Source organism: Littorina saxatilis, linkage group LG16 (assembly GCF_037325665.1).
Source record: "Littorina saxatilis isolate snail1 linkage group LG16, US_GU_Lsax_2.0, whole genome shotgun sequence".
In the NCBI taxonomy this organism is placed as follows: Eukaryota; Metazoa; Mollusca; class Gastropoda; order Littorinimorpha; family Littorinidae; genus Littorina; species Littorina saxatilis.
In genome coordinates this window covers 35,976,930-36,002,667 of record NC_090260.1, presented here as the reverse complement: position 1 = coordinate 36,002,667, position 25,738 = coordinate 35,976,930, and the positions used below count along the sequence as shown (strand labels likewise).

The 25,738-nt window shown below is 42.4% G+C and overlaps 1 protein-coding gene and 1 long non-coding RNA gene across 3 annotated transcripts in view; both read right to left on the bottom strand.

The window, feature by feature from the left end:
• The window catches only part of LOC138950958 (uncharacterized), a 115,736-nt gene that overhangs the window by 69,532 nt on the left and 20,466 nt on the right, over positions 1 to 25,738 (bottom strand). The gene's annotated exons all lie outside the window — the stretch shown is intronic.
• LOC138950956 (E3 ubiquitin-protein ligase arkadia-B-like) overlaps positions 9 to 25,738 on the bottom strand; it is a 48,886-nt gene continuing 23,156 nt past the window's right edge. The window contains exons 3-16 of one of the 2 annotated variants that reach the window (XR_011450888.1): positions 21,835 to 21,997; positions 20,922 to 21,005; positions 14,645 to 15,406; positions 13,849 to 14,044; positions 12,922 to 12,989; positions 12,063 to 12,343; positions 10,978 to 11,152; positions 9,229 to 9,667; positions 8,201 to 8,324; positions 7,525 to 7,620; positions 7,053 to 7,139; positions 5,421 to 5,509; positions 1,711 to 4,011; positions 9 to 1,672 (exon numbers count right to left, since the gene is read on the bottom strand). Coding sequence is in view for 1 of the 2 variants with exons in the window: in XM_070322672.1 (XP_070178773.1) it covers positions 3,885 to 4,011; positions 5,421 to 5,509; positions 7,053 to 7,139; positions 7,525 to 7,620; positions 8,201 to 8,324; positions 9,229 to 9,667; positions 10,978 to 11,152; positions 12,063 to 12,343; positions 12,922 to 12,989; positions 13,849 to 14,044; positions 14,645 to 15,406; positions 20,922 to 21,005; positions 21,835 to 21,997 (2,691 nt within the window). In the remaining variant the exon portion in view is untranslated. Of the gene's footprint in view, positions 4,012 to 5,420; positions 5,510 to 7,052; positions 7,140 to 7,524; positions 7,621 to 8,200; positions 8,325 to 9,228; positions 9,668 to 10,977; positions 11,153 to 12,062; positions 12,344 to 12,921; positions 12,990 to 13,848; positions 14,045 to 14,644; positions 15,407 to 20,921; positions 21,006 to 21,834; positions 21,998 to 25,738 lie in introns of both variants that reach the window. The other variant, XM_070322672.1, reaches the window with a different exon arrangement.

Genomic DNA, 25,738 nt, shown 5'->3' with positions numbered 1-25,738 from the left:
CATGCAACACAAAGCTGTTAATTCAAGACATAGGAAGTACAATGGTGCTTATTGGCTCTTTCTACCATGAGATATGGTCACTTTTAGTGGTTCACTACCTTATTTTGGTCACATTTCATAAGGGTCAAAGTGACCTTGACCTTGATCATATGTGACCAAATGTGTCTCATGATGAAAGCATAACATGTGCCCCACATAATTTTTAAGTTTGAAACAGTTATCTTCCATAGTTCAGGGTCAAGGTCACTTCAAAATATGTATACAATCCAACTTTGAAGAGCTCCTGTGACCTTGACCTTGAAGCAAGGTAAACCAAACTGGTATCAAAAGATGGGGCTTACTTTGCCCTATATATCATATATAGGTGAGGTATTGAATCTCAAAAACTTCAGAGAAAATGGGAAAAATGTGAAAAATAGCTGTTTTTTAGGCAACATTTATGGCCCCTGCGACCTTGACCTTGAAGCAAGGTCAAGATGCTATGTATGTTTTTTGGGGCCTTGTCATCATACACCATCTTGCCAAATTTGGTACTGATAGACTGAATAGTGTCCAAGAAATATCCAACGTTAAAGTTTTCCGGACGTCCGGACGGACGACTCGGGTGAGTACATAGACTCACTTTTGCTTCGCATGTGAGTCAAAAAAAGAAACTTAACATTGAGTTGTTTTTGGATGTCATTGGAGCTAGACCTTTAAAGTGTGCCAGGGTTTAGTGACCTAGACACAATGCAAGTCTAGCTGACTTGTCACATTTTAAGGTCACACTAAGCAGAGTCGAATTCAGGTAAAAAAAATAAAAATAACATGCTATTATAATTGACTCCAAAATTTAGTAAGGTAGTTTTAAAACTTCACATAATTTTTGAGATTTGATGACCTTCAGCCTTCATCAAAGTCAAATCATTTACTCCAAAAGCCCTGACAAGTGTGTAGTGTCATTGGATGGCAACTTTAAGCAAGGATCAGTGGTAGCACACAAAGAGTCCACAAACTGAAAGTCCAACAAGCGGCACACACACTACATCTAGCAACAGCACACCTGTTCAACTTCACTCCCAATGCATTAAATACAGCAAACACACATCGCCACAACACCAAGCTGTGCACAATCCCTGAGAAATCAGTGCATAAATCATCATGACACTCCATCACTCGTGCAGTCGTCACTCCACACACCCCTCCCTCCCACTGTCTCCACTATGTACAGAGAACAGTGTCAAAAGCGCCGTAACAACACTCGTTTTACTACTTCACGTCACTTGAATAACTCGTGCAACCTGTACACAAACACCAATCATTCAGCGAACATGTAACGTCTCTTCATCCTCCCCATGACACTCAACACTTTGCACAGATGTACACGAGCGCAAACACAGAACTCGGGAACAATGAAATATTTGATGGACATACAGAAACATAAACAAGAGTAGATACAGAGTGGAAAAACTCAAAACACATATATAACCGCAACATGTTAGCTCAATCTCTGTTATGCACAATCCTCAATCTTAAAAGTACAGTGGAGCCCCCCTTTAAGGCTCACCACCACCACCCCCCCAACCCAACCGCTCAATTTAAGACTGCCCACAGACAGTTAAGACTCGGCCCTTTTCAAGGTTCTGTTCATAAGCTCTGTAAATTTACCTCCAATGTATCTCCTGTTTAAGACCTGATTTCCCCACTGTACATGTATCTCCTGTTTAAGACCTGATTTCCCCACTGTACATGTAACAGCAAATCTTTAGCTCATTCTCTTTTATGCATAATCCATCATTTGAAGTATTTACACATTGCATTGTGAGGGAGGGTGAAGATGAAGATAAATAAAATGAGATCGACCAGATCCCCTCCAATGATATACTATTTACTATACATGTTTATATACAATCACCACAAACTACACTCCTCCACAAGATGTATTATTGCACAATTTCAGTTCTATAAACCAACATATAATGTCTTCCGTGATCACTGAAACTTGCTCATATGAAGACAAGATGAAAGCAAAAGTACACCTTTTAAAGAAAAGAACTGAATTAGCGAATGTTATGGAAAATAGCAAGGCTAGTTTCATGAAAGCATTTATCATTCGCAATCAATTATTAAATGATGACATTCCGCAGTAAAATCTGCTGTTAGACAAGAAAGTGAATGGCGATTTGTTGTGATCAGAGCCTTAATTACAGTACATTCACTTTGATCTGCGACTTATGTCACCTAGTCAATTTGCTAGTTTCAACAACTACAGTGCACCACAGTATATTCATTCTTTTTAGGTATGATGAAAATGACACGCACGCCTCCAACTTTTCACACGATCACACCGAAAACATACAACTGACTTGAGAACAGCTGTGAAAAGTCTCTTTCAAAACATTCAGCAGCATGTTTTCTTTCTGCTCCTCCTCAACAACAAAAAGTGCTGCTTGTCAGTTGTGCAATGTCCCCAACACACAAAAAAGAAAATGCATACTTGCACCAATCAGCCGGTGTAGCACACTTTGTAACCCTGGCACATGATTGGCTATTAAAGAGAGATATGACTGAGAGAGAAAAAGAGGTAATGTATGACAGACATTGTAAGTATGAAGACACTGTGTCCACACAGGCACGTCATTCCACATAAGACGCTGTTTTGTACTGTACACACCATGCACAACAGCAGAAGAGTTCAACTCAAACTCTTGGGGGAGGGGGTACATGTAGTGATGTACAAACAAAATCTTGGCACTATAACACCCTGTAAGAAATAACTAAATGCATCAGTATACTTTGCATACTATCTTTTTCTATGTTGAAGTGTGAATGACTGCTGCTCAGAGTAACAAGAGAGTTACAGACGGCTTGCACAACAAGAAGAAAAGCAGAACAAACAAAACAAACAGAAAACGGTTTTATGTCTAGAAGTCTTCCCTTCTAAATTTGGTTTCCTGAGTTTCCCTTGGGTATACCGTTTTCAGTTGTTCTTCTTCAGAAAACATGAGGTGTGGCCAAACAACAGAAGTCCTCTCTTTTCATAGTTCATCACAGATGATCTTTTCCATAAAGAATGTATTACCTGACTGAAAATACTCATTAATTCAGAACCTCAAGTTTTACATAATCAACAAACCTCAATCACTACGGAAATCTTTGAAACAGCTTCAGTGACATACTTGTTACAAAGGAAAAAGAATCACGAGAAGAGATAAACTATGTCATGTTTACTGGCCATAGTGGTGCTATAAGTATAACAGTTATATGTCACACAACCATGATCATAACCAACTTCATGTTATTTGACCTGTGATGGCATTCCTCATGTTGGGTGCCATTTACAACTAACTCACTTCCTGAGTCCTTAGAGCGCATAAAGAAATAAAAAAAAATAGATCAGCAAGTCGTGCCAAGCTGTGGATGATACTCTGCTAAGTGGAACATAAAGACAATGTCTTGATGACACATCACAAATGTCATGTCATGTCACGACAGTGTGATATCATGACACTGTCTAGATGACACGCTACAAGCGTCATATCATGTTATGCCAGTGCGATGTTGTGCCAGTAACTGGATGACATGCTAAGAGCGTCATGTCATGTCGTGACAGTGTGATGTCATGACACTGTCTGGATGACACACTTCAAGTGTCATACCACGTCATGCCAGTGTGATGTCATGACACTGTCTGGATGACACACTTCAAGTGTCATATCATGTCATGCCAGTGTGGTGTTGTGACAGTAACTGGATGACACGCTACACATGTCATGTCATGCCAGTGTGATGTCATGACACTGTCTGGATGACACACTTCAAGTGTCATATCATGTCATGCCAGTGTGGTGTTGTGACAGTAACTGGATGACACGCTACACATGTCATGTCATGGGGTGACAGTGTCAGTCGCGTGTCATGGCGTCCTTGTTGCTGGCCTGGATGTCGACGCGACAGATTGGACACTTCTTGTTGGTGGCCAGCCACTGGTCAACACACTCTATGTGGAACAGGTGCATGCACGGCAAGCGTCTGCAACACAATAGCAACGGTCAGTTAGTGGAATGCTTTTCATGTCAAATATGTGTATGCCCCAGAACCACCTGCAACAACAAACACAAGTATCTGAATATTCCTCTGAACTTAGGCCCATGTAAATACAGTCAGAAATGCAACAAGATGTGCAAATAAGAAACTGACATGACAAATATCCAGACAGGGACTAAAAATGATTCTTTTTGACAGAACTTCGTCTTCAGTTTAATCATAGCATATGCGCAAGCATGGCCTCTTACCACAAGTTCATTGACATTTCTGTTTTGCCAGTGACAAATATTGCAAATATGATACTAAAGTAAATGTTACATTATTTCATGGGTGCAACCTGGAAAATTCCAAAAACCGGCAAAAGTTGGGGTCCAAGCTTTTTTAGTATTTAAAATGCCAAAAAAAAACCTTTCCTGGAACAAAAACATCGGCAGCCGATGAAACCAAAAACCGGCTGCCCGCGTGTAGCCGGCAGAGTTGCACCCATGTTATTTGAACTTTCTTTGACAGTGGTACCTGCGATGTGAGGCCCCTCTGGTGACAGGTCACCTCCCAATAAAGGACACCTTCTGTTGTCCCTGTGCCAAGTATCTACACCAAATGTTACTGTTGTCCCTATGCCTAGTATCTACACCAAATGTTGCTGTTGTCCCTATGCCTAGTATCTACACCAAATGTTGCTGTTGTCCCTGAGCCTAGTATCTACACCAAATGTTGCTGTTGTCCCTATGCCTAGTATCTACACCAAATGTTGCTGTTGTCCCTGTGCCTAGTATCTACACCAAATGTTGCTGTTGTCCCTGTGCCTAGTATCTACACCAAATGTTGCTGTTGTCCCTATGCCTAGTATCTACACCAAATGTTGCTGTTGTCCCTATGCCTAGTATCTACACCAAATGTTGCTGTTGTCCCTATGCCTAGTATCTACACCAAATGTTGCTGTTGTCCCTATGCCTAGTATCTACACCAAATGTTGCTGTTGTCCCTATGCCTAGTATCTACACCAAATGTTGCTGTTGTCCCTATGCCTAGTATCTACACCAAATGCTGCTGTTGTCCCTATGCCTAGTATCTACACCAAATGCTGCTGTTGTCCCTATGCCTAGTATCTACACCAAATGTTGCTGTTGTCCCTATGCCTAGTATCTACACCAAATGCTGCTGTTGTCCCTATGCCTAGTATCTACACCAAATGCTGCTGTTGTCCCTATGCCTAGTATCTACTCCAAATGCTGCTGTCTTGACAGGCCACACGCAACGTGCTTGTCACACTTTCGATTTGTACTAAGCGTATCCTTTCATGGCAGGTGCCACTGTACTGAAATAAAGTTCATGTTATCTTATTTTCTATGACAAAAAAATGTGCAAGAACATGATCATGTTTAGTTGCTCACCTGACGTCTTCTCCCTCCTCGAACTCGCACAGACAGATGGTGCACTTCTCTGGGTGAAGGTCATCATCGTCGTCAGAGATTCGCTTCATCTGCACACATCATCAACACACATTTCACATCATCAACACACATTTCACATCATCAACATACATTTTACACCATCAACATACATTTCACACCATCAACATACATTTCACACCATCACCATACATTTCACATCATCAAGAATACATTTCACACCATCAACATACATTTCACATCATCAAGAATACATTTCACACCATCAACATACATTTCACACCAACATACATTTCCATCAACATACATTTCACTCCATTGTATTCAAGGCATACTCAAGGGGTTAAGGGCGGAGATTTTTCCAACCTACCTAGTCAATTTATTTTCAGACCTGCTAGTGCCTTATCCCCTTTCTTGTGTACACGCAAGCACAAGACCGAGTATGCACGGAAAAGATCTGGTAATCCATGTCGGAGTTCGGTGGGTTATAGAAACTTGAAAATACCAAGCATGCATCCCCCGAAAACAGGAAAACAGAGTATGGCTGCCTTAGAACAAGGAAGGGAGTGTGGTGTCTTAAAAAGTTAACTATACAGTAGAACCGCCTTTTAAGACCCCCAAATTTAAGACTCCCTCCCTTTTAAGACCCTGTTTATCCCATTTTCTGTTCATAACCTGTGTACATTGAACTCCATTTTAAGACTCTCTCCTTTGAAAGACCTGCTTTTCTCACATTTATTGAGGTCTTAAAAGGACGGGGTATATGTGGCATCTACATCATCATCTACATCATCATCTACATCATCATCTACATGCAGCTTTGGTAGAGCACTGGACTTGTCATCCTAGGGTCATGGGTTCCAATTCCGGCAGGGACGGGCATGGGTCAACTTTATGTGCAGACTCAGAGACGGTATCCATGTCCCAACCCCGTGTCACCACAGTGGCACATAAAGGACCTCAGTCATCCTGCCATAAATGCAGGTGGCTTATTACACCTAAACATGCACACACCCGAGTAGCGCGACTGTTGCTGCTGCTAGCTTTTCACTGGGAGGAAGCGACCCGAATTTCCCAGCATTGGGATTATAAAGTAATTCAAATCATAGACCAAATAGCCTGGACCGCCAACTCGTCACGTGACCCTTCCAGGTTACGCCGCCGCCTTTCAGGGGCGCTTAGCGTCCGGTTTTAAAGGCCAGCGATTCGAAGACAGTGAAAAGAAAGCACGCTCCAGTTATTTGTGACAATGGGAGGTGACAATGAACTGGATTTTCCAAAACTCCAAACTAAACTTAACAAAACTCATCGAAAAACATGTTCCATATGCACTTTTGCTGAGTTTATTTTAGCATTTTCAGAACTTACCTCGGCAACTTCGTCCATGTTTACAATCGACTCCGGATATCACGTCCCCCTGATTTCTAAAAGGCTGGTAAGCGTAGGTTCCTAAATGCGAGAGCCCGCTACCTCTTAATAGAGAGAAAGACCGGAGAGAGAGCTAGTTGGCGGTCCAGGATAAATGGTCTATGTTCAAATGAAATGAAATTGAAATGTTTGACTAAAACGCCCATACAAAAGCGTGGTGTGTGAGGCCACGTGACAGGAGCTGACCTGTTTGTAGGTGTGTGGCAGGGTGTTCTGCTCGATGACGGCCTGGGACGCCCCGTTGTTCATGCTGGCTCTGCTCTCCAGGTTCAGCTGTAAGCACACACACACAGGCATTGGCTTACAACACTCCACCAGAAAAAAACATTCTGAAATGTCAACAACTTTCACCTGAGGTCAGTTGTTGTGATGTGGTCCCTCCCAAAAAAAGAAGCAGCGGGTTACCCTCAGTGCTGACATTCACCTGACCCCAAACTTTGTAGCAGTGTGGAAATCAACTGTGCGTTGAAACTCAATGTCACTATCTTAAACTTTAATAATGACAGTCTAGTTTTTCTTTCATAAAACAGTCCTGTTTTTCTTTTATAAAAACAGTTAGTTTTCTTAGATAAAAACCGTCTTGTTTCATCACTGCACTGATCCCAGAGGTGTGACTACAATGTGTCAACCTTCAACTGTAAAAAGGCAGAAAGCCTACCTCAAACGTGGGCCCGTGGAAGTACATTCCACCGAACACTTGCATACGCTGTAACCGTGGCAATGGAGGGAAGGGGGGGAAGGCTGGCACTTCAGGCTGAAAATAAGAAACGGTAAAGTCAGTTCTATCTTGTTCATGGAAGGAAACGTTAAATTAGTAAATTGAAAGAATATACATTATCTGGATTTTTTTAACCAAAATATGACATTTGATACAGATTGAGACAGTCTACGAGACCTCACTAGAGATCGAGGTGAACAATGTCAAATGTCAGATCTTGGTCAAAAATACAAATAACATTATGTACCGATCTTTTAGAATTCTGTTTCTTTTTCATGATTGAACGCACGACAAACGTACACGCTTTCGTAGTCTCTGCAAACAGCCTAAAATGACTTTTAGTTGGCCTCTGACGTCACTTGGCTCAAACAAGGAAAATTCAATGTTCAATCGATACATTGACCATTGTCTTTTGTTTTGGGATTCTTTGAACATTTGACACTCAGGCACCCTTGCACACGGACACAAACACACACATACATAAAGAGAAAACAAAGTCACATAACATTCTACAGAAAGGTCCCATACAAAATCAAAATTCTAAACTTTTAAGAAATGTAACTCAGCTGAAGCCCAAACCATAACAACGAACAGAACAGAAAAGACGGGCACTCACCATGGCACGGAAGGGGGACCAGCGGGTGCTGAGGGGGTGGGGGCTGGGGTTGAGGTGGTAGTGGTGCATGTGGTGGTGCATGTGGTGATGTGGCGGCTGTGGATGTGGCTGGGGTGGTCCTTGACTGCAACAACACAACAACAAAGCTTTCATGTTGATCACTCACACACTGACGTCATCACTGTCATGTATTGCCATTCATGTGATGCCTCGCATCACCTTTACTTTACATCCACGGTCAATATTGAAAGAACGTCTTCTATATGCCTCCAAACCAAATCAATTGACGAATTGTGAAAATAACTCTGTTGGGTTTGTATGGGTTGTGAAAGAGTTAATACCCTTGATTTTTACTCTAACAAACATTGGAGGGATCAATCACTAGCAAGGAGGGGTCAATCGTCTATTGAACAGCACAGCAAGTATACAACAGAGATAAGAATTGAAAAAGGCCAAAGGAAATAACAACAGCGCACAGGTATGAAAAATGTCAAGGTTTGCGTAGATTTTCATCTCCCTCATGAATGAAAAGAAGACGGGTAGTAATTCACACATGACCCTGGTGCTGTTTACTGCTTCACAATCAATCAAATTTGTACACATTTTCATACCAAACCGAGTATAAGCATGATTTAAAAAGGAGGAAGAATTTCATCTCTGATACAACGGAAAAAACTCATACAAGCAGCTTTTTTCAGACCAGTAACTAACAAGAAAACATTCGAGCTGCTCCAAGTCTGTGATGGCTCTGTCGGTTTTGAATTTGCAATTGTGTAAACATGAACATCTGGCTAGCATGTTACTTCCTCTGACATTCTTTTATCACTATAGAGAATAGAAAATAGAAAATAACCTGTATGACCTGTATGAGGTGTTTGACTGCTAGAAATCGTTTTCCAAGAAGCTCCCTTCTATCATTTGCCCCACAATCAAAAGTGCAATCACACTGACAACATCATCCATTATGAATTCACTCTTGTTGCACGTTGCACAGTAACCACCGCAACAAGAGAGAAGCCAAATGTTACCTCTGTGAGACGTTGGGTAGATCTGGGGGCATGGGGTGCAGTCGCGGGAAGCAGCGCGACCTGAACTGCGATAGCGCTGACATCATAGCAGGATCCGTGCCAGGGTGAGGGGGCCCGGAGACCAGGAGGGGGTTGGGCACGTTGTCCACGCCAGGATACGCCGGAGGGTCGCCAGGGTTGGAATCCTGCCCCGGTTGAGCGTAGTGCTGTGGGTGTGGGGGGGCCAGCGGTGCCTGTGGCGTCCCTTCGTGGAGCTGGGGGGCCGAGTGCTGGCCGGACGTCTGGCCGTGGGGTGGGTGTTGATGGGGGAGGTGGGCGGCCATGCTGAGTGGCAGGGAGTGGGGGAGAGGGAAGGGGGTTGGGTGGTAGTGGTGGTGGTGGATGTGGGCGCGAGGGGGCTGCACGGGGTGCTGCACGTAGCCAGTGTGACGGCAGTTCACTGAAACAACAGACACCACTTGGATGTGAATCTTAACAAGCTCAACATTCATTCAAATACACTGCAACCGCCATTCTAGGCCGCCCCCTGTTTTCAGACCTTGTTTCCCAACGTGTTCTTAGATAACAAAACGCATTGCCTAAATCATGCCTCAATCCATGCCTCAATCCCCTTAAGTTGTCCTGAAGCACACACAAACATGCACACATAGTGGAGTTCCCCTTTTATGACATCACCCCCCCCCCCCCCTCTTTTTTTCACATTTTGCCTTTTCAGATTTTCTGTTCATAACCTTGGTCAATTTACCCCCATTTTGAGACTCCCTCCTTTTTACATTTAGTCAAGTTTTGACTAAATGTTTTAACGTGGAGGGGGGAATCGAGACGAGGGTCGTGGTGTATATGTGTGTGTGTGTGTGTGTGTGTGTGTAAAGCGATTCAGAGAAAACTACTGGACCGATCTTCATGAAACTTGACATGAGAGATCCTGAGTATGGTATCTCCAGATGATTTTTTTCATTTTTTTTATAAATGTCTTTGATGACGTCATATCCGGCTTTTCGTGAAAGTTGAGGCGGCACTGTCACGCTCTCATTTTTCAACTAAATTGGTTGTAATTTTGGTCAAGTAATCTTCGACGAAGCCCGGACTTTGGTATTGCATTTCAGCTTGGGAGCTTAAAATTTAATTAATGAGTTTGCTCATTAAAGTTGTCATTAAAATCAATTTTTCGCAAACAGATTTAAAATTGATTGCATCGTATTCTGAATCTAAAAATATATACATATGTCATGTTTACTCTTAAAATGTGATCACAATTAACGAAAATAGATTAATTAGTCTTAGGATTAAAATTTAAGAAATCGATCCAAAAATGATTTCATCTTATTCTTTATCATTTCCTGATTCCAAAAACATATAGATATGATAGGTTGTATTCAAAACAAGCTCAGAAAGTTAACAAGAAAACAGAAAAGCGCGCTTTCCTGCTTAGCACAATACGCTACTGCGCTAATCTGGCATGTCAATATCACTACGTTTTGCACGTGGGAAGTGAGCGATATCCTTCTCGCGGAGATTGACGAAGCTGTACTGTCTTGGTGAAAAAATACAGTGCGTTCAGTTTCATCCCGTGAGTTCGACAGCTTGACTAAATGTAGTAATTTCGCCTTACGCGACTTGTTAAGACCTAATTTGCTCACACTGTTAGATCTTAAAAGGAAGGGGGGGGGGGGGGGGGGGGGGGGGTGTTGTGTCCACTATACTACATACACATTCAAACACACACACACAGACAGCGTGCCCACTGACCGGTGGTAAAGGGTGGGTCCACTCTGTGCAGTGGGTGTGGCACGGGCTGTGACGTCAAGTCCGACACAGACTGACGTTGGTGGGGGTGGGGGGGCTGGGCGTGAAAATGACACACACCGTAGTCGCCACGGTGATTGCAGAAACTGCTGTTGTTGTTCCTGCCTCTTACTGCAAACTAAGAAACCAAACACACCTTTGCTACCATCAAAAGAAACCAAACACACCTTTGCTACCATCAAAAGAAACCAAACACACCTTTGCTACCATCAAAAGAAACCAAACACACCTTTGCTACCATCAAAAGAAACCAAACACACCTTTGCTACCATCAAAAGAAACCAAACACACCTTTGCTACCATCAAAAGAAACCAAACACACCTTTGCTACCATCAAAAGAAACCAAACACACCTTTGCTACCATCAAAAGAAACCAAACACACCTTTGCTACCATCAAAAGAAACCAAACACACCTTTGCTACCATCAAAAGAAACCAAACACACCTTTGCTACCATCAAAAGAAACCAAACACACCTTTGCTACCATCAAAAGAAACCAAACACACCTTTGCTACCATCAAAAGCAAAGACAGAAGAAAGACTGCAAATCAACTCATCCATCTTGCCGCAACTTTTTCTTGGCAGTTATTTTCATTTCATGCAACCTTAATATTCATGTAACATTAACATTATATTATATATTACCAACTGATTTCCTATGATCTAATAAGTTCTTGATCTGAGTTTGTTAAAAGAGGGTGGGATCTATCAATACGGAATACAACAAGCACAAATCTGTAAACTATCTGTTTGGGACATTTCACTCTTCCACATTTTTTCTGTGTTGACAAACAAAATAACTGTGAGAATAACAGTGCAAATCCAATGAAATGAAATGATTACAAGACGAGCAAATACAGAAGAAGTGAAATTCAAACAAAGATGTTTCATCTGTCAGGCTGTTGTTGACACCATTTTCATCAAAACTGAGCTAACTGGGAAAATAAAAATTCAAATAGGTCATAATTTTTGCAAAGCCATGAAAAAAGCCCTGTTGAAAATGTTCTCACACCATGAGCAACTCACCCTGCAGGAGTCGGAGCCGCAGCGGTGAGCGCGACACTCATTGGGGCGAGAGTTGCGATGGGGTACATGGGCTGGGGGCGGTCGCCGCTGGAGGGGAGGGGGCTGATGGGCGGGCAGGGGGTGGGAGCGACTAGAGGCGTGGGCCATGGGAGGAGGGGGAGACGGGCAGATGGGGTTGGCAGCAAAGGCAGTAACCCCAGCCCCCGAGTTGGGGAGGGAGGGGGGCGGGTTGATAGCGTCCTGAGCCGATTGACCCGGAGCAGCGTTGCTGGGCAGAGGGTCTGAAAATATACACAGCAGATGACACCATTTAGACACAAACATCACATGTAGGAGAAGGTTCTACTTCTAGATTTCTAGTAGACTTTTGTGCAACTACCAGCCTCACAAAACCTTAGCCTCAGTGATTTCTAGTAGACTTTTGTGCAACTACCAGCCTCACAAAACCTTAGCCTCAGTGATTTCTAGTAGACTTTTGTGCAACTACCAGCCTCACAAAACCTTAGCCTCAGTGATTTCTAGTAGACTTTTGTGCAACTACCAGCCTCACAAAACCTTAGCCTCAGTGATTTCTAGTAGACTTTTGTGCAACTACCAGCCTCACAAAACCTTAGCCTCAGTCTTCTCTTGGATCAAACTCATTTGACAAGTAAGTCAACCAAGTGACATCAGAGCTGAGATATGCTGTCGCTTAACTGCTCTAAGGGTTATTGGCCCTCCAAATCAAACCGCTTGGAGCAAAAATAGCAGACGTGAAGCGCCTTATGCACACCTCTTTTGCTGAACATGAATTGTGAAAGTACCTGCGTGCCATCATCTACGTTTAGCTGGGTGGCAGCTAGTGCTAAGAGTTACTCACCATCATCAGACTCTGTGAGATCCACCACCACAGTGGCCCTGCCGTTCGACTCACGACGCTTGCTTCGTCTGGAACACACACCACACAATTGACAAGACTATGCACATGTAGACACTTCCCTTGCTTTCTTTCAATGTCACACATGCAAAATTCCTTTCATTCCTGTGCTTAACCGGGCATCATTTCAAACGCATACCTGCCAAATGTGACAAATTCTATAGCAAATGCGTAAGATTTTAGTGGAGACCTTGTGTACCGGAGACCTTGTGTACAAGGTTAGCATAGTTTTACATTCATATAACTTTGAGATGAACAACCCTACACAATTCTTTTGTTAAATGGAGTAGTATACAGGGAAACACCACCTACGCATGTCCAGTGAAGCAAAAAGACACTGTGCTGCAGAATAGTGGCATTCAAACTGCAATACAATGCATGACAAAAGCATCATAACTTTGACTTCATTCCAGAATAACACTGCAAACATTTTGCAAATGCCATGTCAGCTGAGACCACAGGTTTGTGGTTTCAAATGGTCGTACAACCAACCCACAGTGTACATCGTCTAGTTGCCCCACTATTTGCTGTAAAACTGGCGACCTTACTTGACTTCATTATAATTTGTAATCCTTGTAAAACAAAGTTCAGTTTCGTTCAGCGCTAACTCATACTAACTGCAGGGATGAAAGCTGAGAAATATCAAAACCGGGGAAAATAAGCTTGAGGTAAAGATAACCCTTAGAATGTTGTTATGAATCAGGAATTGCTGGCTTCCCGATGCAGATTTTCATCCCTGTATGTGCGTAAACTGAAAAAGGAAACAAACTTGCATCGGTCTCCAATAGCATCAACTGCTGAAAAGACGATAAACAATAATAACCAACCAACCAACCAACCAACCAACCCTGTATGTGCGTTACAACTGACCTTGTTTCAATCTTGACCACCTCCACATCGCTGTCGTCAGAGGCGTCGAAGATGTTGACGCTGCTGATGACGGTGGAGGGGGAGTGGGTGGAGGAGGAGGGGCCGGTAGGGGGTTGGTGTGCCGAGCGACTGCCTGAGGACGATGGTCCAGACGAAGCACAGCCACCGTCACCATCTGCCGTCACGCTGCCAGGGTCTGTGCACAGGGACACAGGTGTTAGCACATTGACAGCTTCAACCACCACTCACTCTTGAATGCTAAAAGTGAATACAATGGACCACCTTTTGAGACCCTGCAGTTTAAGACCTTGCTATCTCAGATGTTTTCTTCACAGCCTCTGTAAATTAACCTCCATTTAAGACCTGATTTTTTCAGATTTTTTGAAGGTTTAAAAGCAGGGTTCTACTGTACACAACATTCTTATCAAATATAAGGAACCGTAAGCATGCTAAATGTGTGGCAAAAGCGTGCCTCTCTGTGCCAGCAGCCAACATTTAGACGAGTAAAATCCCAATTTAAAAATACTTCAGACTTATAAATAACCTATAACCGGTATCACCATAGACATAGGGATAAGCCTAGTTTATTTGCAAAAGGTCACAAGATCAATTTTTCAAATAGATGGCAATGGGTCTTTTGAAAAGTTGATTATAGCTTAGCTTCGTTACAGCCACAACCAGTTTCATTAAATGCAACTCGGTCGATCGACATGCTAGACCGCGTATCATTCAGTCTTCTGACATTTTTCAGGACCCAGCCAAGCACACCCACACACACACAAGAGTCTTCCCTTACCAGTGCACTTTTTCTTGCAAGGTCCCGGCAGCAACATGCAGGTTGGAGGCGTGGCTTCACTTGGCTCCGCCTCCATGGGCGTGACCCCACCATCACCCCCGTCCCTTGACGTCCACGTGACCAGAGAGGTAGGGGGCAGCGTCCGCGACTTGGCGATCACGTCCTGGTGACGACTGGACGGGTGGCTGGCCGGCACGGTCAGGTCGGACGGGAAGTCAAAGGGCAAGAAAGGTCGCTGAGGCAGTGGAGCATCCCTCTCCCCTCTGAAGGCCTCACCGCTACTACCGCTGGCCTGTCTACCACCATCCTGTCGGTCGCGCACACGCCACGGCCCATGACCGCTGCTGTGACAACCAGAACCCACACACCTGTCCCTGAAGATGCGGCAGCCAGGGCCGCGCTTGGCTTCGTGGCTACTGCAGCAGGGTGCGTTGTGTGGGCGCGGCAGGTTGAAGAGAGCGTACGGGTTAAGGGCGTCACACACTTCAGGCGTGCTGTAGGGCCCTGTCAGGTCCATGGTACTGTCGGCATCCAGGTCCGACACTATGACGTCAGCACCCACCATGGCCACACCCTCTGCCGGCTGGCTGGCACAGTTGTCCCTCGTTCTTGCCGACCCAGTGAGGCGAGATTCTTGCAGGGCGTTGCTGTCACGTGGGGGCGGCCAGTAGCTGGGGTCAGAGGTCATGCTGGACGACAACGCCGACATGAAGACGCGGCGGAACTGGTCGCTGATGCCGGGTCCCACCTCGTTCTCTGACACTGCAACATGGACAGATTTCGCTCAGACATACTGACACTTCACATTACTGACACTTCTAATTACTGACACTTGACATACACAGGAACACCCCAGTGTCTTCATGTTCATTTACTTATTGAAAGACAAATTTCTGTTTTTTAACGACAGAAAATAAACTATTGGTTCTTCAACATACTTCAGACCAGAACATTATAGTTGTTCTCTGTCTGTGTTACATCAGCTTTCTCTCTTTTTACATTTAGTCAAGTTTTGACTACAGGCAAATCCGGATAAGACGAAATTGAAGGGACCGAATTGTTATTGTGTCCTATCCGAAATTTCGACTTGGTCATAGTACAGTGGAACCCCTCTCTAGCGACCTTGAAAATGTTGACAAAAATCGGTCCTTATGGAGGGGGGTCCTTACAGAGGGAGGGGGCGGGGCCACAAAGAAAGTCACCTCAGATTTTCTTAAAAAAAGAAAACAGAGAAGTTTGAGTTGCTGACGACCGTTTCCTCAAGTAAACTGCTTCGATTTCATGTTTGACATTGTCGATGGTGTCCACCAGTTCTGGTGCATGTTTCAATGCAAAAAGAGTTAGTTTCTGAGCAAGCATTTCTTTACAGCAGTCCCTGCAATGATGAAGGCCCTCCGAGAAAGAGAGTGAAAAATCGGCCACCGTTCTCAGCATCGGGTATCTGTGTGTAACCTCTTTCATTGACAAGATACTCTTGTTTCCCTGCAGCCTTGACCAGTGAGTCGGTTACCTAATCTGTGAACCCTTCAGTTGTGTTGCTTTGTCAAAAGTTAGACACAGTCAACTAGTTTTGCTCTGAGTGAACAGCGGTGCAGCTGGCCTCAATTAGCCGGTGACACCTCTCTGGCCACAGCACCAAACAGTACATGGCTGGGGAGAGAGAGGGGGGTAGCTGGCTAAACTCAGTGGGGTGTCCGGTGTCACTGAAGTCAGCAGGAAGAGCATTGGAGAGAAATAGAGAGGTGTACTCTTCCAAACAATTTCCAAAGATCAGTTGTAGGGCTTAGGGTAGTCAGTGAGGGAGAGTGAGAGCTGTTTGTGTACAGTCCGACTGAAGAGTGAAAAGTCACTGCCACAAGATCGGCATGCAGTCAATAAAGCCAGACAAGAAGAATGATTATGACATGCGGCTCTATCTGCTGGTTTTTTTTTTTATTCAAACTGGTTTTCAACGCTTATTCTCACAAAGCATCTGCACACCTGCCTCTGCCTCTGTGCTGTGTTTGTGTGGCTGCTTTCGTATGATGTCAGTGCATGGTGAGTGCGTTCACTGCCTTGTCACCACTTCCCCACCTTTTTCAGAATGTTTTCTTGGAGTTGGATAATTCTCCTTACTCCTCGCCCCCTCCTTACTCCTCGCCCCCTCCTAACTTCAGTTCATACTTTATTGCGTGCCGACTGACCAGTCGGTGTGGCGTCCGTGTAGAGAAGAAGGGAATAAGGTTACACAATGCGCTAGTGTGAGACGCCAAGTTTCGTGTTTCGAGTTGCTGTAGTAAATATAGAGTAAACTTTGTCTTTGGGACTGACTTTCTGTTGTGTGCTATCCGTCTTTCGACTTACGTAAGAGAAATCCCATTTCGAGCTCAGGGTACTTTGTACACATAGATAAAGAGGGATAATTCCGGACCAGAATTTCTTTGTGTGCTAAGCGAATTTTTGACTTAACCGTTTGTGAGTTAGCTGGATTTGCCTGTAAATGTTTTAACATAGAGGGGGGAATCGAGACGAAGGTCGTTGTGTATGTGTGTGTGTGTGTGTGTATAGAGAGATTCAGAGAAAACTACTGGACCGATCTTCATGAAACTTGACATGAGAGATCCTGAGTATGGTACCTCCAGACGTATTTTTCATTTTTTTGATAAATGTCTTTGATGACGTCATATCCGGCTTTTCGTGAAAGTTGAGGCGGCACTGTCACGCTCTCATTTTTCAACCAAATTGGTTGAAATTTTGGTCAAGTAATCTTCGACGAAGCCCGGACTTTGGTATTGCATTTCAGCTTGAAGGCTTAAAAATTAATTAATGAGTTTGCTCATTAAAGTTGTCATTAAAATCAATTTTTCGCAAACAGATTTAAAATTGATTGCATCGTATTCTTCATCACATTCTGAATCTAAAAATATATACATATGTCATGTTTACTCTTAAAATGTGATCACAATTAACGAAAATAGATTAATTAATCTTACGATTAAAATTTAAGAAATCGATCCAAAAATGATTTCATCTTATTCTTTATCATTTCCTGATTCCAAAAACATATAGATATGATAGGTTGTACTCAAAACAAGCTCAGAAAGTTAACAAGAAAACAGAAAAGCGCGCTTTCCTGCTTAGCACAATACGCTACCGCGCTAATCTGGCGTGTCAATATCACTACGTTTTGCACGTGGGAGGTGAGCGACTTCCTTCACGCGGGGATTGACAAAGCTGTACTGTCTTGGTGAAAAAATACAGTGCGTTCAGTTTCATCCCGTGAGTTCGACAGCTTGACTAAATGTAGTAATTTCGCCTTACGCGACTTCTTTTTTATGCTGTGCTCTGATTGCTGGCAAGCATTGAAGCAAAAGCTGTATACTTCATTTCACATTTACATATCAGTCTTCCTTCACAAGATGTGTGTGTGTGTGTATACACAAGTCATGAAATTGATCCTAGCTCCTGAGAGAGAATTGAATTGAATTGAACTTTATTTTACAAGGATTTAGATTTAAGGCTACGCCTTTTCTAACAATCTGTCCTTGGGACGCATAGACACACAATTATATAATAAAAAAATAAAAAAAAAAATTAAAAAAAAATTAAAAATTAAAAATTAAAAAGTTAAAAAGTTAACCAACAATAGGAGGTCGGAAAACGTGATAATAAAGATGACGATGATGATGATGATGACGATAATGATGATGATAATGATGATGATGATGATAAAGATGAGGCATGAAGATCATACATATGTGGTTATTCATAAAATCAAATGCATACTATGCAGGTAATTATATATACAAGCTGGTGGCAATCGAACATGTAGCAATAGAGTAACAAAAATATGTTCAGAATATACAATGCACAGCATATTTTTGACGTAATACTAAGTTTGGTAAGTCAAAAGGCGTTAAACTACTCAGTCAGACATTAAGTGGTTTTTTACACATTTTTTAAAACTTTTTAATGACTTTAGGTGCTTAAAGGATGATGGAAGTGAATTCCAAACTGAAGTACCCGAAAAAGCAAGACTGGTTTTATACAGGTCAATTCGTGGAATTGGTGGGATCAAGTTGACCGACCCATATCTGTGGGTAGCTTTATTAAATAATGATGTAATGTAAATCGGCACTTTACCGTGATACAATTTATGCATGAAAATGGCTTTGTTTAACTTGAGATGCTTTTCCAGTGGAAGAAAGTTAAGCATTTTTAATTTCATATCTGTTGAGGCATTATCCTTTACGATGAGTTTGGCCGAGCGACGATAGAGAGAGTCTAACTTTTTCAAGTGGACATCACTGCTGCCATCCCAGAGCGTCGAAACATAATTAATGTGAGGCATTACATGAGCATGGTGGAACATTTCCAGAGTCCTTCTGTCGGTATATTGCTTTAACTTGGATAGGAGGAAAACGTTCTTGGCTACTTTCTTGCAAATATGCTGTATTTGTGCCTGCCACTTGAATTCACAATCAAGAATTACCCCTAAAACGCGATGCTGTTGAACTTGTTCAATTGATTGCGTACCAATAGTAAGATTTAGTTTGAGTGGAGAAATCTGATGTTTTTGTCTGGTTGCAATTACCATACTTTTAGTTTTTATTGGATGGACAAGCATAGCATTAGCACTACACCAGTTATTTACATCGTTTAAAGCTGTTTGAAGGGAGGACTCTATTACTGTAACAGACTTTCCACTTGAGTGAAGAGACGAATCGTCAGCAAAAAAATCGCTTCTTACATTACTGTCAGAAATGTGCAGTGGCAGATCATTGATATACAGACAGAACAAGATCGGCCCAAGCACTGACCCTTGAGGCACCCCGCATTTCACAGTCTCCTCAGTAGATATTTTACAGTTTAGGGCAGTATATTGAGATCTGTCCTGTAAATAGGAAGCAAAAAAGTTACACACTGAACTGTTTCTGAGATACAACTGTAATTTCTTCAGTAAAATTGAATGATCAACAAGATCAAACGCTTTTTTAAAGTCGAGAAACACAGCACCACTGATTTCAGATCGGTTTGTTGCAGACAACCAGGTGTCGCATAGCGTGGTAAGGGCGCTGTGACAAGAGTGATTTGTTCGAAAACCAGATTGAAATTGATGGAAAAGGTTTCTGCTTTCTATGTACGCGAGCAAATGTTTGTGAATATGTTTTTCCAATGGTTTGGATAAAATGGGTAATAAGGAAATGGGTCTAAAATTATTTGGGTCGGATAAATTTCCGCCTTTATGGAGTGGAATTACTTTTGCTCTTTTTAGTAAACTAGGTACAGTATTTTGCTTTATGCAGAGATTATACGCATAGGTGAGTGGCTCCACAAGAGAGAGAGAGAGAGAGAGAGAGAGAGAGAGAGAGAGAGAGAGAGAGAGAGAGAGAGAGAGAGAGAGAGAGAGAGAGAGAGAGAGAGAGACACACACACACATGTACCTCATTTGCTGTCTGAAGTCTGTGTGAACATGCATGCTCGGTGATACGCACATTTAGACATGAGTGAGTGTGTACATAATGTCACATTTAGACATGAGTGAGTGTGTACATAATGTCACATTTAGACATGAGTGAGTGTGTACATAATGTCACATTTAGACATGAGTGAGTGTGTACATAATGTCACATTTAGACATGAGTGAGTGTGTACATAATGTCACATTTAGACATGAGTGAGTGTGTACATAATGTTACATTTAGACATGAGTGAGTGTGTACATAATGTCACATTTAGACATGAGTGAGTGTGTACATAATGTCACATTTAGACATGAGTGAGTGTGTACATAATGTCACATTTAGACATGAGTGAGTGTGTACATAATGTTACATTTAGACATGAGTGAGTGTGTACATTTAGACATGAGTGAGTGTGTACATAATGTTACATTTAGACATGAGTGAGTGTGTACATTTAGACATGAGTGAGTGTGTACATAATGTCACATTTAGACATGAGTGAGTGTGTACATAATGTCACATTTAGACATGAGTGAGTGTGTACATAATGTTACATTTAGACATGAGTGAGTGTGTACATTTAGACATGAGTGAGTGTGTACATAATGTCACATTTAGACATGAGTGAGTGTGTACATAATGTCACATTTAGACATGAGTGAGTGTGTACATAATGTCACATTTATGGGTCTGAGCGGGCATGCATGCCTGAGGGCTTGTGTGTATGCATTACTCATTCACTTCGTGTGTACATGTGTGTGTGTGCATGTGTCAGAAAGCACATGTAGTTACATGCGTCTGCCTGGGTGCACAATCCTGCAAGCCCCACTGACCTGGGTCGGGTTCCTGGGAGAAGGGGGAGGCAGCGACAATCTCAACACTGTCTTCATACACCTCAGCCGGCGCCACGTCAAACTCTGCACACAGACAACACACTCACTTCTTTGTCTACTCTCCTTTCCAACATACTCCTGCACACTATGCACAAAATTGCCCCGGTGGAATAAACTTCAGTCTTTTAAACCAACGCAACACAACAGACAAGTTATACATGCATATTGCTAGTTTTCAAATGGTGTTTGAGACGCTCGGTGTCAGTCTATGTGATTACAAAAAAGTGATGCTACAATGTAGTATATAACTGTGACTATATTTATTCATGAATCAGATTCTTACTCAGACATGTTTTCCTTTTCCTTGCACTGAGTGGTTGTACGTGTTCTTCCCTTTAGCAAGCGTAAAGGTCAAACAGCTAGCCATGAACAGAACTTCATTTGGTTTGCTTTAATCTGAGGTACAGTATCTTCCTTCTTCTTTAAACCACTACTAGTACTGGGTAATATGTAAGCGCCTAGGGCTATATCTAGATTAGGCGCATAAAAATGATCACAATAATAATAATAATAATAGTACTAGATGATCTTATACACAAGTACAGATGTGTTGAGGAATCTACACAGGACAAGAGCATCGTTCCACTTGGACATTCACACAGTCTTTCTTTGCAGATGGGCTGCATTTACTTTTTAAGCGACACCTATATTAATTTGACAAATTAATCCAATAAAAAATAGCCACTCCGCACTAGAAGCAGCCTGGCTGTTGAGTTTTGATATGTGTCAAGTAGATGGAAGCTCTTATCATATATATGGAAGCCTTGACAAATCAGTCGTGGTAACCGTACACTAGAAAGAAGCTATCTTAAATCTATCATGTAAGGGCAACTAACACAGAGGGCTGACTTACCCACGGAGTGTTCAGCGACCACCTCGGCCTGTACACACATGTGCTGCAGTGCATCCTGCGGTGCTGCACCGGTGTCTGCTTCTCGGATGGGGGCACCAGGCTCCTTGTCTCCGTCATCAACGATGATGTCTTCCTCAAGCTCCACACGGTCCAGGCTGTCCTCCTGCACACAGCCCCACACAGGTTGTGGTGTTATTGTTGACACACATAGACAGTCACACACACAGCCCCACACAGGTTGTGGTGTTATTGTTGACACACATAGACAGTCACACACACAGCCCCACACAGGTTGTGCTGTTATTGTTGACACACATAGACACAGTCACACACACAGCCCCACACAGGTTGTGCTGTTATTGTTGACACACATAGACACAGTCACACACACAGCCCCACACAGGTTGTGCTGTTATTGTTGATAAACATAGACACAGTCACACACACACGTTGTGCTGTTATTGTTGACACACATAGACACAGTCACACACGCAGCCCTACACAGGTTGTGCTGTTATTGTTGACACACATAGACACAGTCACACACACAGGATGTGCTGTTATTGTTGACACACATAGACACAGTCACACACAAAGTCACACACACAGCCCCACATAGGTTGTGGTGTTATTGTTGACACACATAGACACAGTCACACACACAGCCCCACACAGGTTGTGCTGTTATTGTTGACACACATAGACACAGTCACACACACAGGTTGTGCTGTTATTGTTGACACACATAGACACAGTCACACACAGCCCCACACAGGTTGTGCTGTTATTGTTGACACACATAGACAGTCACACACACAGCCCCACACAGGTTGTGCTGTTATTGTTGATACACATAGACAGTCACACACACAGCCCCACACAGGTTGTGCTGTTATTGTTGACACACATAGACACAGTCACACACACAGCCCCACACAGGTTGTGCTGTTATTGTTGACACACATAGACACAGTCACACACACAGCCCTACACAGGTTGTGCTGTTATTGTTGACACACATAGACACAGTCACACACAAAGTCACACACACAGCCCCACATAGGTTGTGGTGTTATTGTTGATACACATAGACACAGAGTCACACACACAGCCCCACACAGGTTGTGCTGTTATTGTTGACACACATAGACACAGTCACACACACAGGTTGTGCTGTTATTGTTGACACACATACAGTCACACACACAGCCTCACACAGGTTGTGCTGTTATTGTTGACACACATAGACACAGTCACACACACAGCCCCACACAGGTTGTGCTGTTATTGTTGACACACATAGACACAGTCACACACACAGGTTGTGCTGTTATTGTTGACACACATAGACTAAGACACAGTCACACACACAGCCCCACACAGGTTGTGGTGTTATTGTTGACACACATATAGACACAGTCACACACACAGCCCCACACAGGTTGTGCTGTTATTGTTGACACACATAGACACAGTCACACACACAGCCCTACACAGGTTGTGCTGTTATTGTTGACACACATAGACAGTCACACACACAGCCCCACATAGGTTGTGGTGTTATTGTTGATACACATAGACACAGAGTCACACACACAGCCCCACACAGGTTGTGCTGTTATTGTTGACACACATAGACACAGTCACACACACAGCCCCACACAGGTTGTGCTGTTATTGTTGACACACATAGACACAGTCACACACACAGCCCTACACAGGTTGTGCTGTTATTGTTGACACACATAGACACAGTCACACACGCAGCCCTACACAGGTTGTGCTGTTATTGTTGACACACATAGACACAGTCACACACACAGCCCCACATAGGTTGTGGTGTTATTGTTGACACACATAGACACAGAGACATAGACACAGAGACATAGACAGTCACACACACAGCCCCACACAGGTTGTGCTGTTATTGTTGACACACATAGACACAGTCACACACACAGCCCCACACAGGTTGTGCTGTTATTGTTGACACACATAGACAGTCACACACACAGCCCCACACAGGTTGTGCTGTTATTGTTGACACACATAGACAGTCACACACACAGCCCCACATAGGTTGTGCTGTTATTGTTGACACACATAGACAGTCACACACACAGCCCCACACAGGTTGTGGTGTTATTGTTGACACACATAGACAGTCACACACACAGCCCCACACAGGTTGTGCTGTTATTGTTGACACACATAGACACAGTCACACACACAGGTTGTGCTGTTATTGTTGACACACATAGACTAAGACACAGTCACACACACAGCCCCACACAGGTTGTGCTGTTATCGTTCACACACATAGACACAGTCACACACACATCATCGTGCACTCACTCTCAATCTCATACACACTTACACACACATGACGTCAAGCTGTTACATTACATTTTTTTTCTTCAACAGTTTTTTTATTCAGGCAAACACAGATTTACAATGACAAATTAAAAGCATTGATACTTATACTGATAGTAAATTGCAGCAGTAACAGAGTTAAACACATATGATAAGTTATTGGCAGTTGGTATTGTTATATGTTCAAAGCATACATATCCCGAAAATCAGAAATGCATTAACGGCTATTGTAATAGCAAATCACAATTTGTTTCATGAGGATATTGTGAGCATATTTATCAATTTGATATAAGTTACATAGTTCTCTTAAAAACATTTGCATGCGAGGACAAATTTTGTTCATTCTACATTTGTATACAAAAACTTTGCTGTTAATAAAATATAGTCAAAACCAGTGTCTGTTTTAATGTGGTTTTCATGGTTCAATAATATCAGTGTTGGTGTTAGTCTGAGTCTGTCACAGTTAAAACATTTTTCTTTCAGACATTTTTCAAACTCAGACCAAAAAACCTGGACATGTTCACATTGCCACAAGTAGTGGTAAACTGTATCTTTTTCCAGTTCACAAAAATTGCACACATTACTTGTGACTTCACCCATGTCCTTCAATATTGAATTATTCACGAGAACCCTATTATTTATTTTAATTTGGAACCACTGATATTTCACATCTTGTATTTTCTTTGTTTTATGGAAAATTTTATCCCAGTTAATTTCAGTCCCAAGGAGGTTTTCCCAACTTTTACATGCCTTTGGGACACTTTTAACAGCCTTTCTAATGATATGATCGTAAAATATTTTTGCTCCTTTTCCACCAGATAAAAAAAGAGAAAATGCCATGTTATTGTTAATTGATTTTGTTGATTCAATAACAATTTTATTTTTCCGCATATAACGTTTGATCGTGCTGATACAACCATAATACACCAGAAAGGATGTCTCAACTTGTATTTTTTCTTTAAAATTTAAATTCGTTAAAACTTAGAAACTCTCCATTCTCTTTTAATAAATCTTTGACATATTGTATACCATTTTCAGTCCAATTTACAAAATTGAACACTTTATTATTCATCTTGAATTTGGTATTGAGGAAAAGTGGTTCTGTCAACAGTTCTTCGGATGTATTGATCTCTATTTTGAAGTGGATTTCTTCATAGGCTTCAAATACATTTTTCCAAAACAGATTAACTCAACAGTCGTTAAATAGTTTGCCTCCAAACTTTGATGCTTCTGTTAATTTTGGACATCTTCTTAATAGTATAATTTGGGATTATATGTGGTGTTCAGAACTTTCTTCATCCAGTTAAGTTTCAAAGAAAAGATATAAGCTTTAATGAATGGAATATTTAGACCTTCTTCTATCTTGTGGATAGCCATTGTTGTTTTTATTTTGTCTCTTTTATTATCCCATACAAATTCAAAGCACATTTGTTGTAGTTGTCTTATGTGTGTGGCTGGTGGGTTTGGAAGCATGATCCACAAATAAACAAGTTTGGACAATACAAGTGATTTCAGGACTGCTACTCTTCGT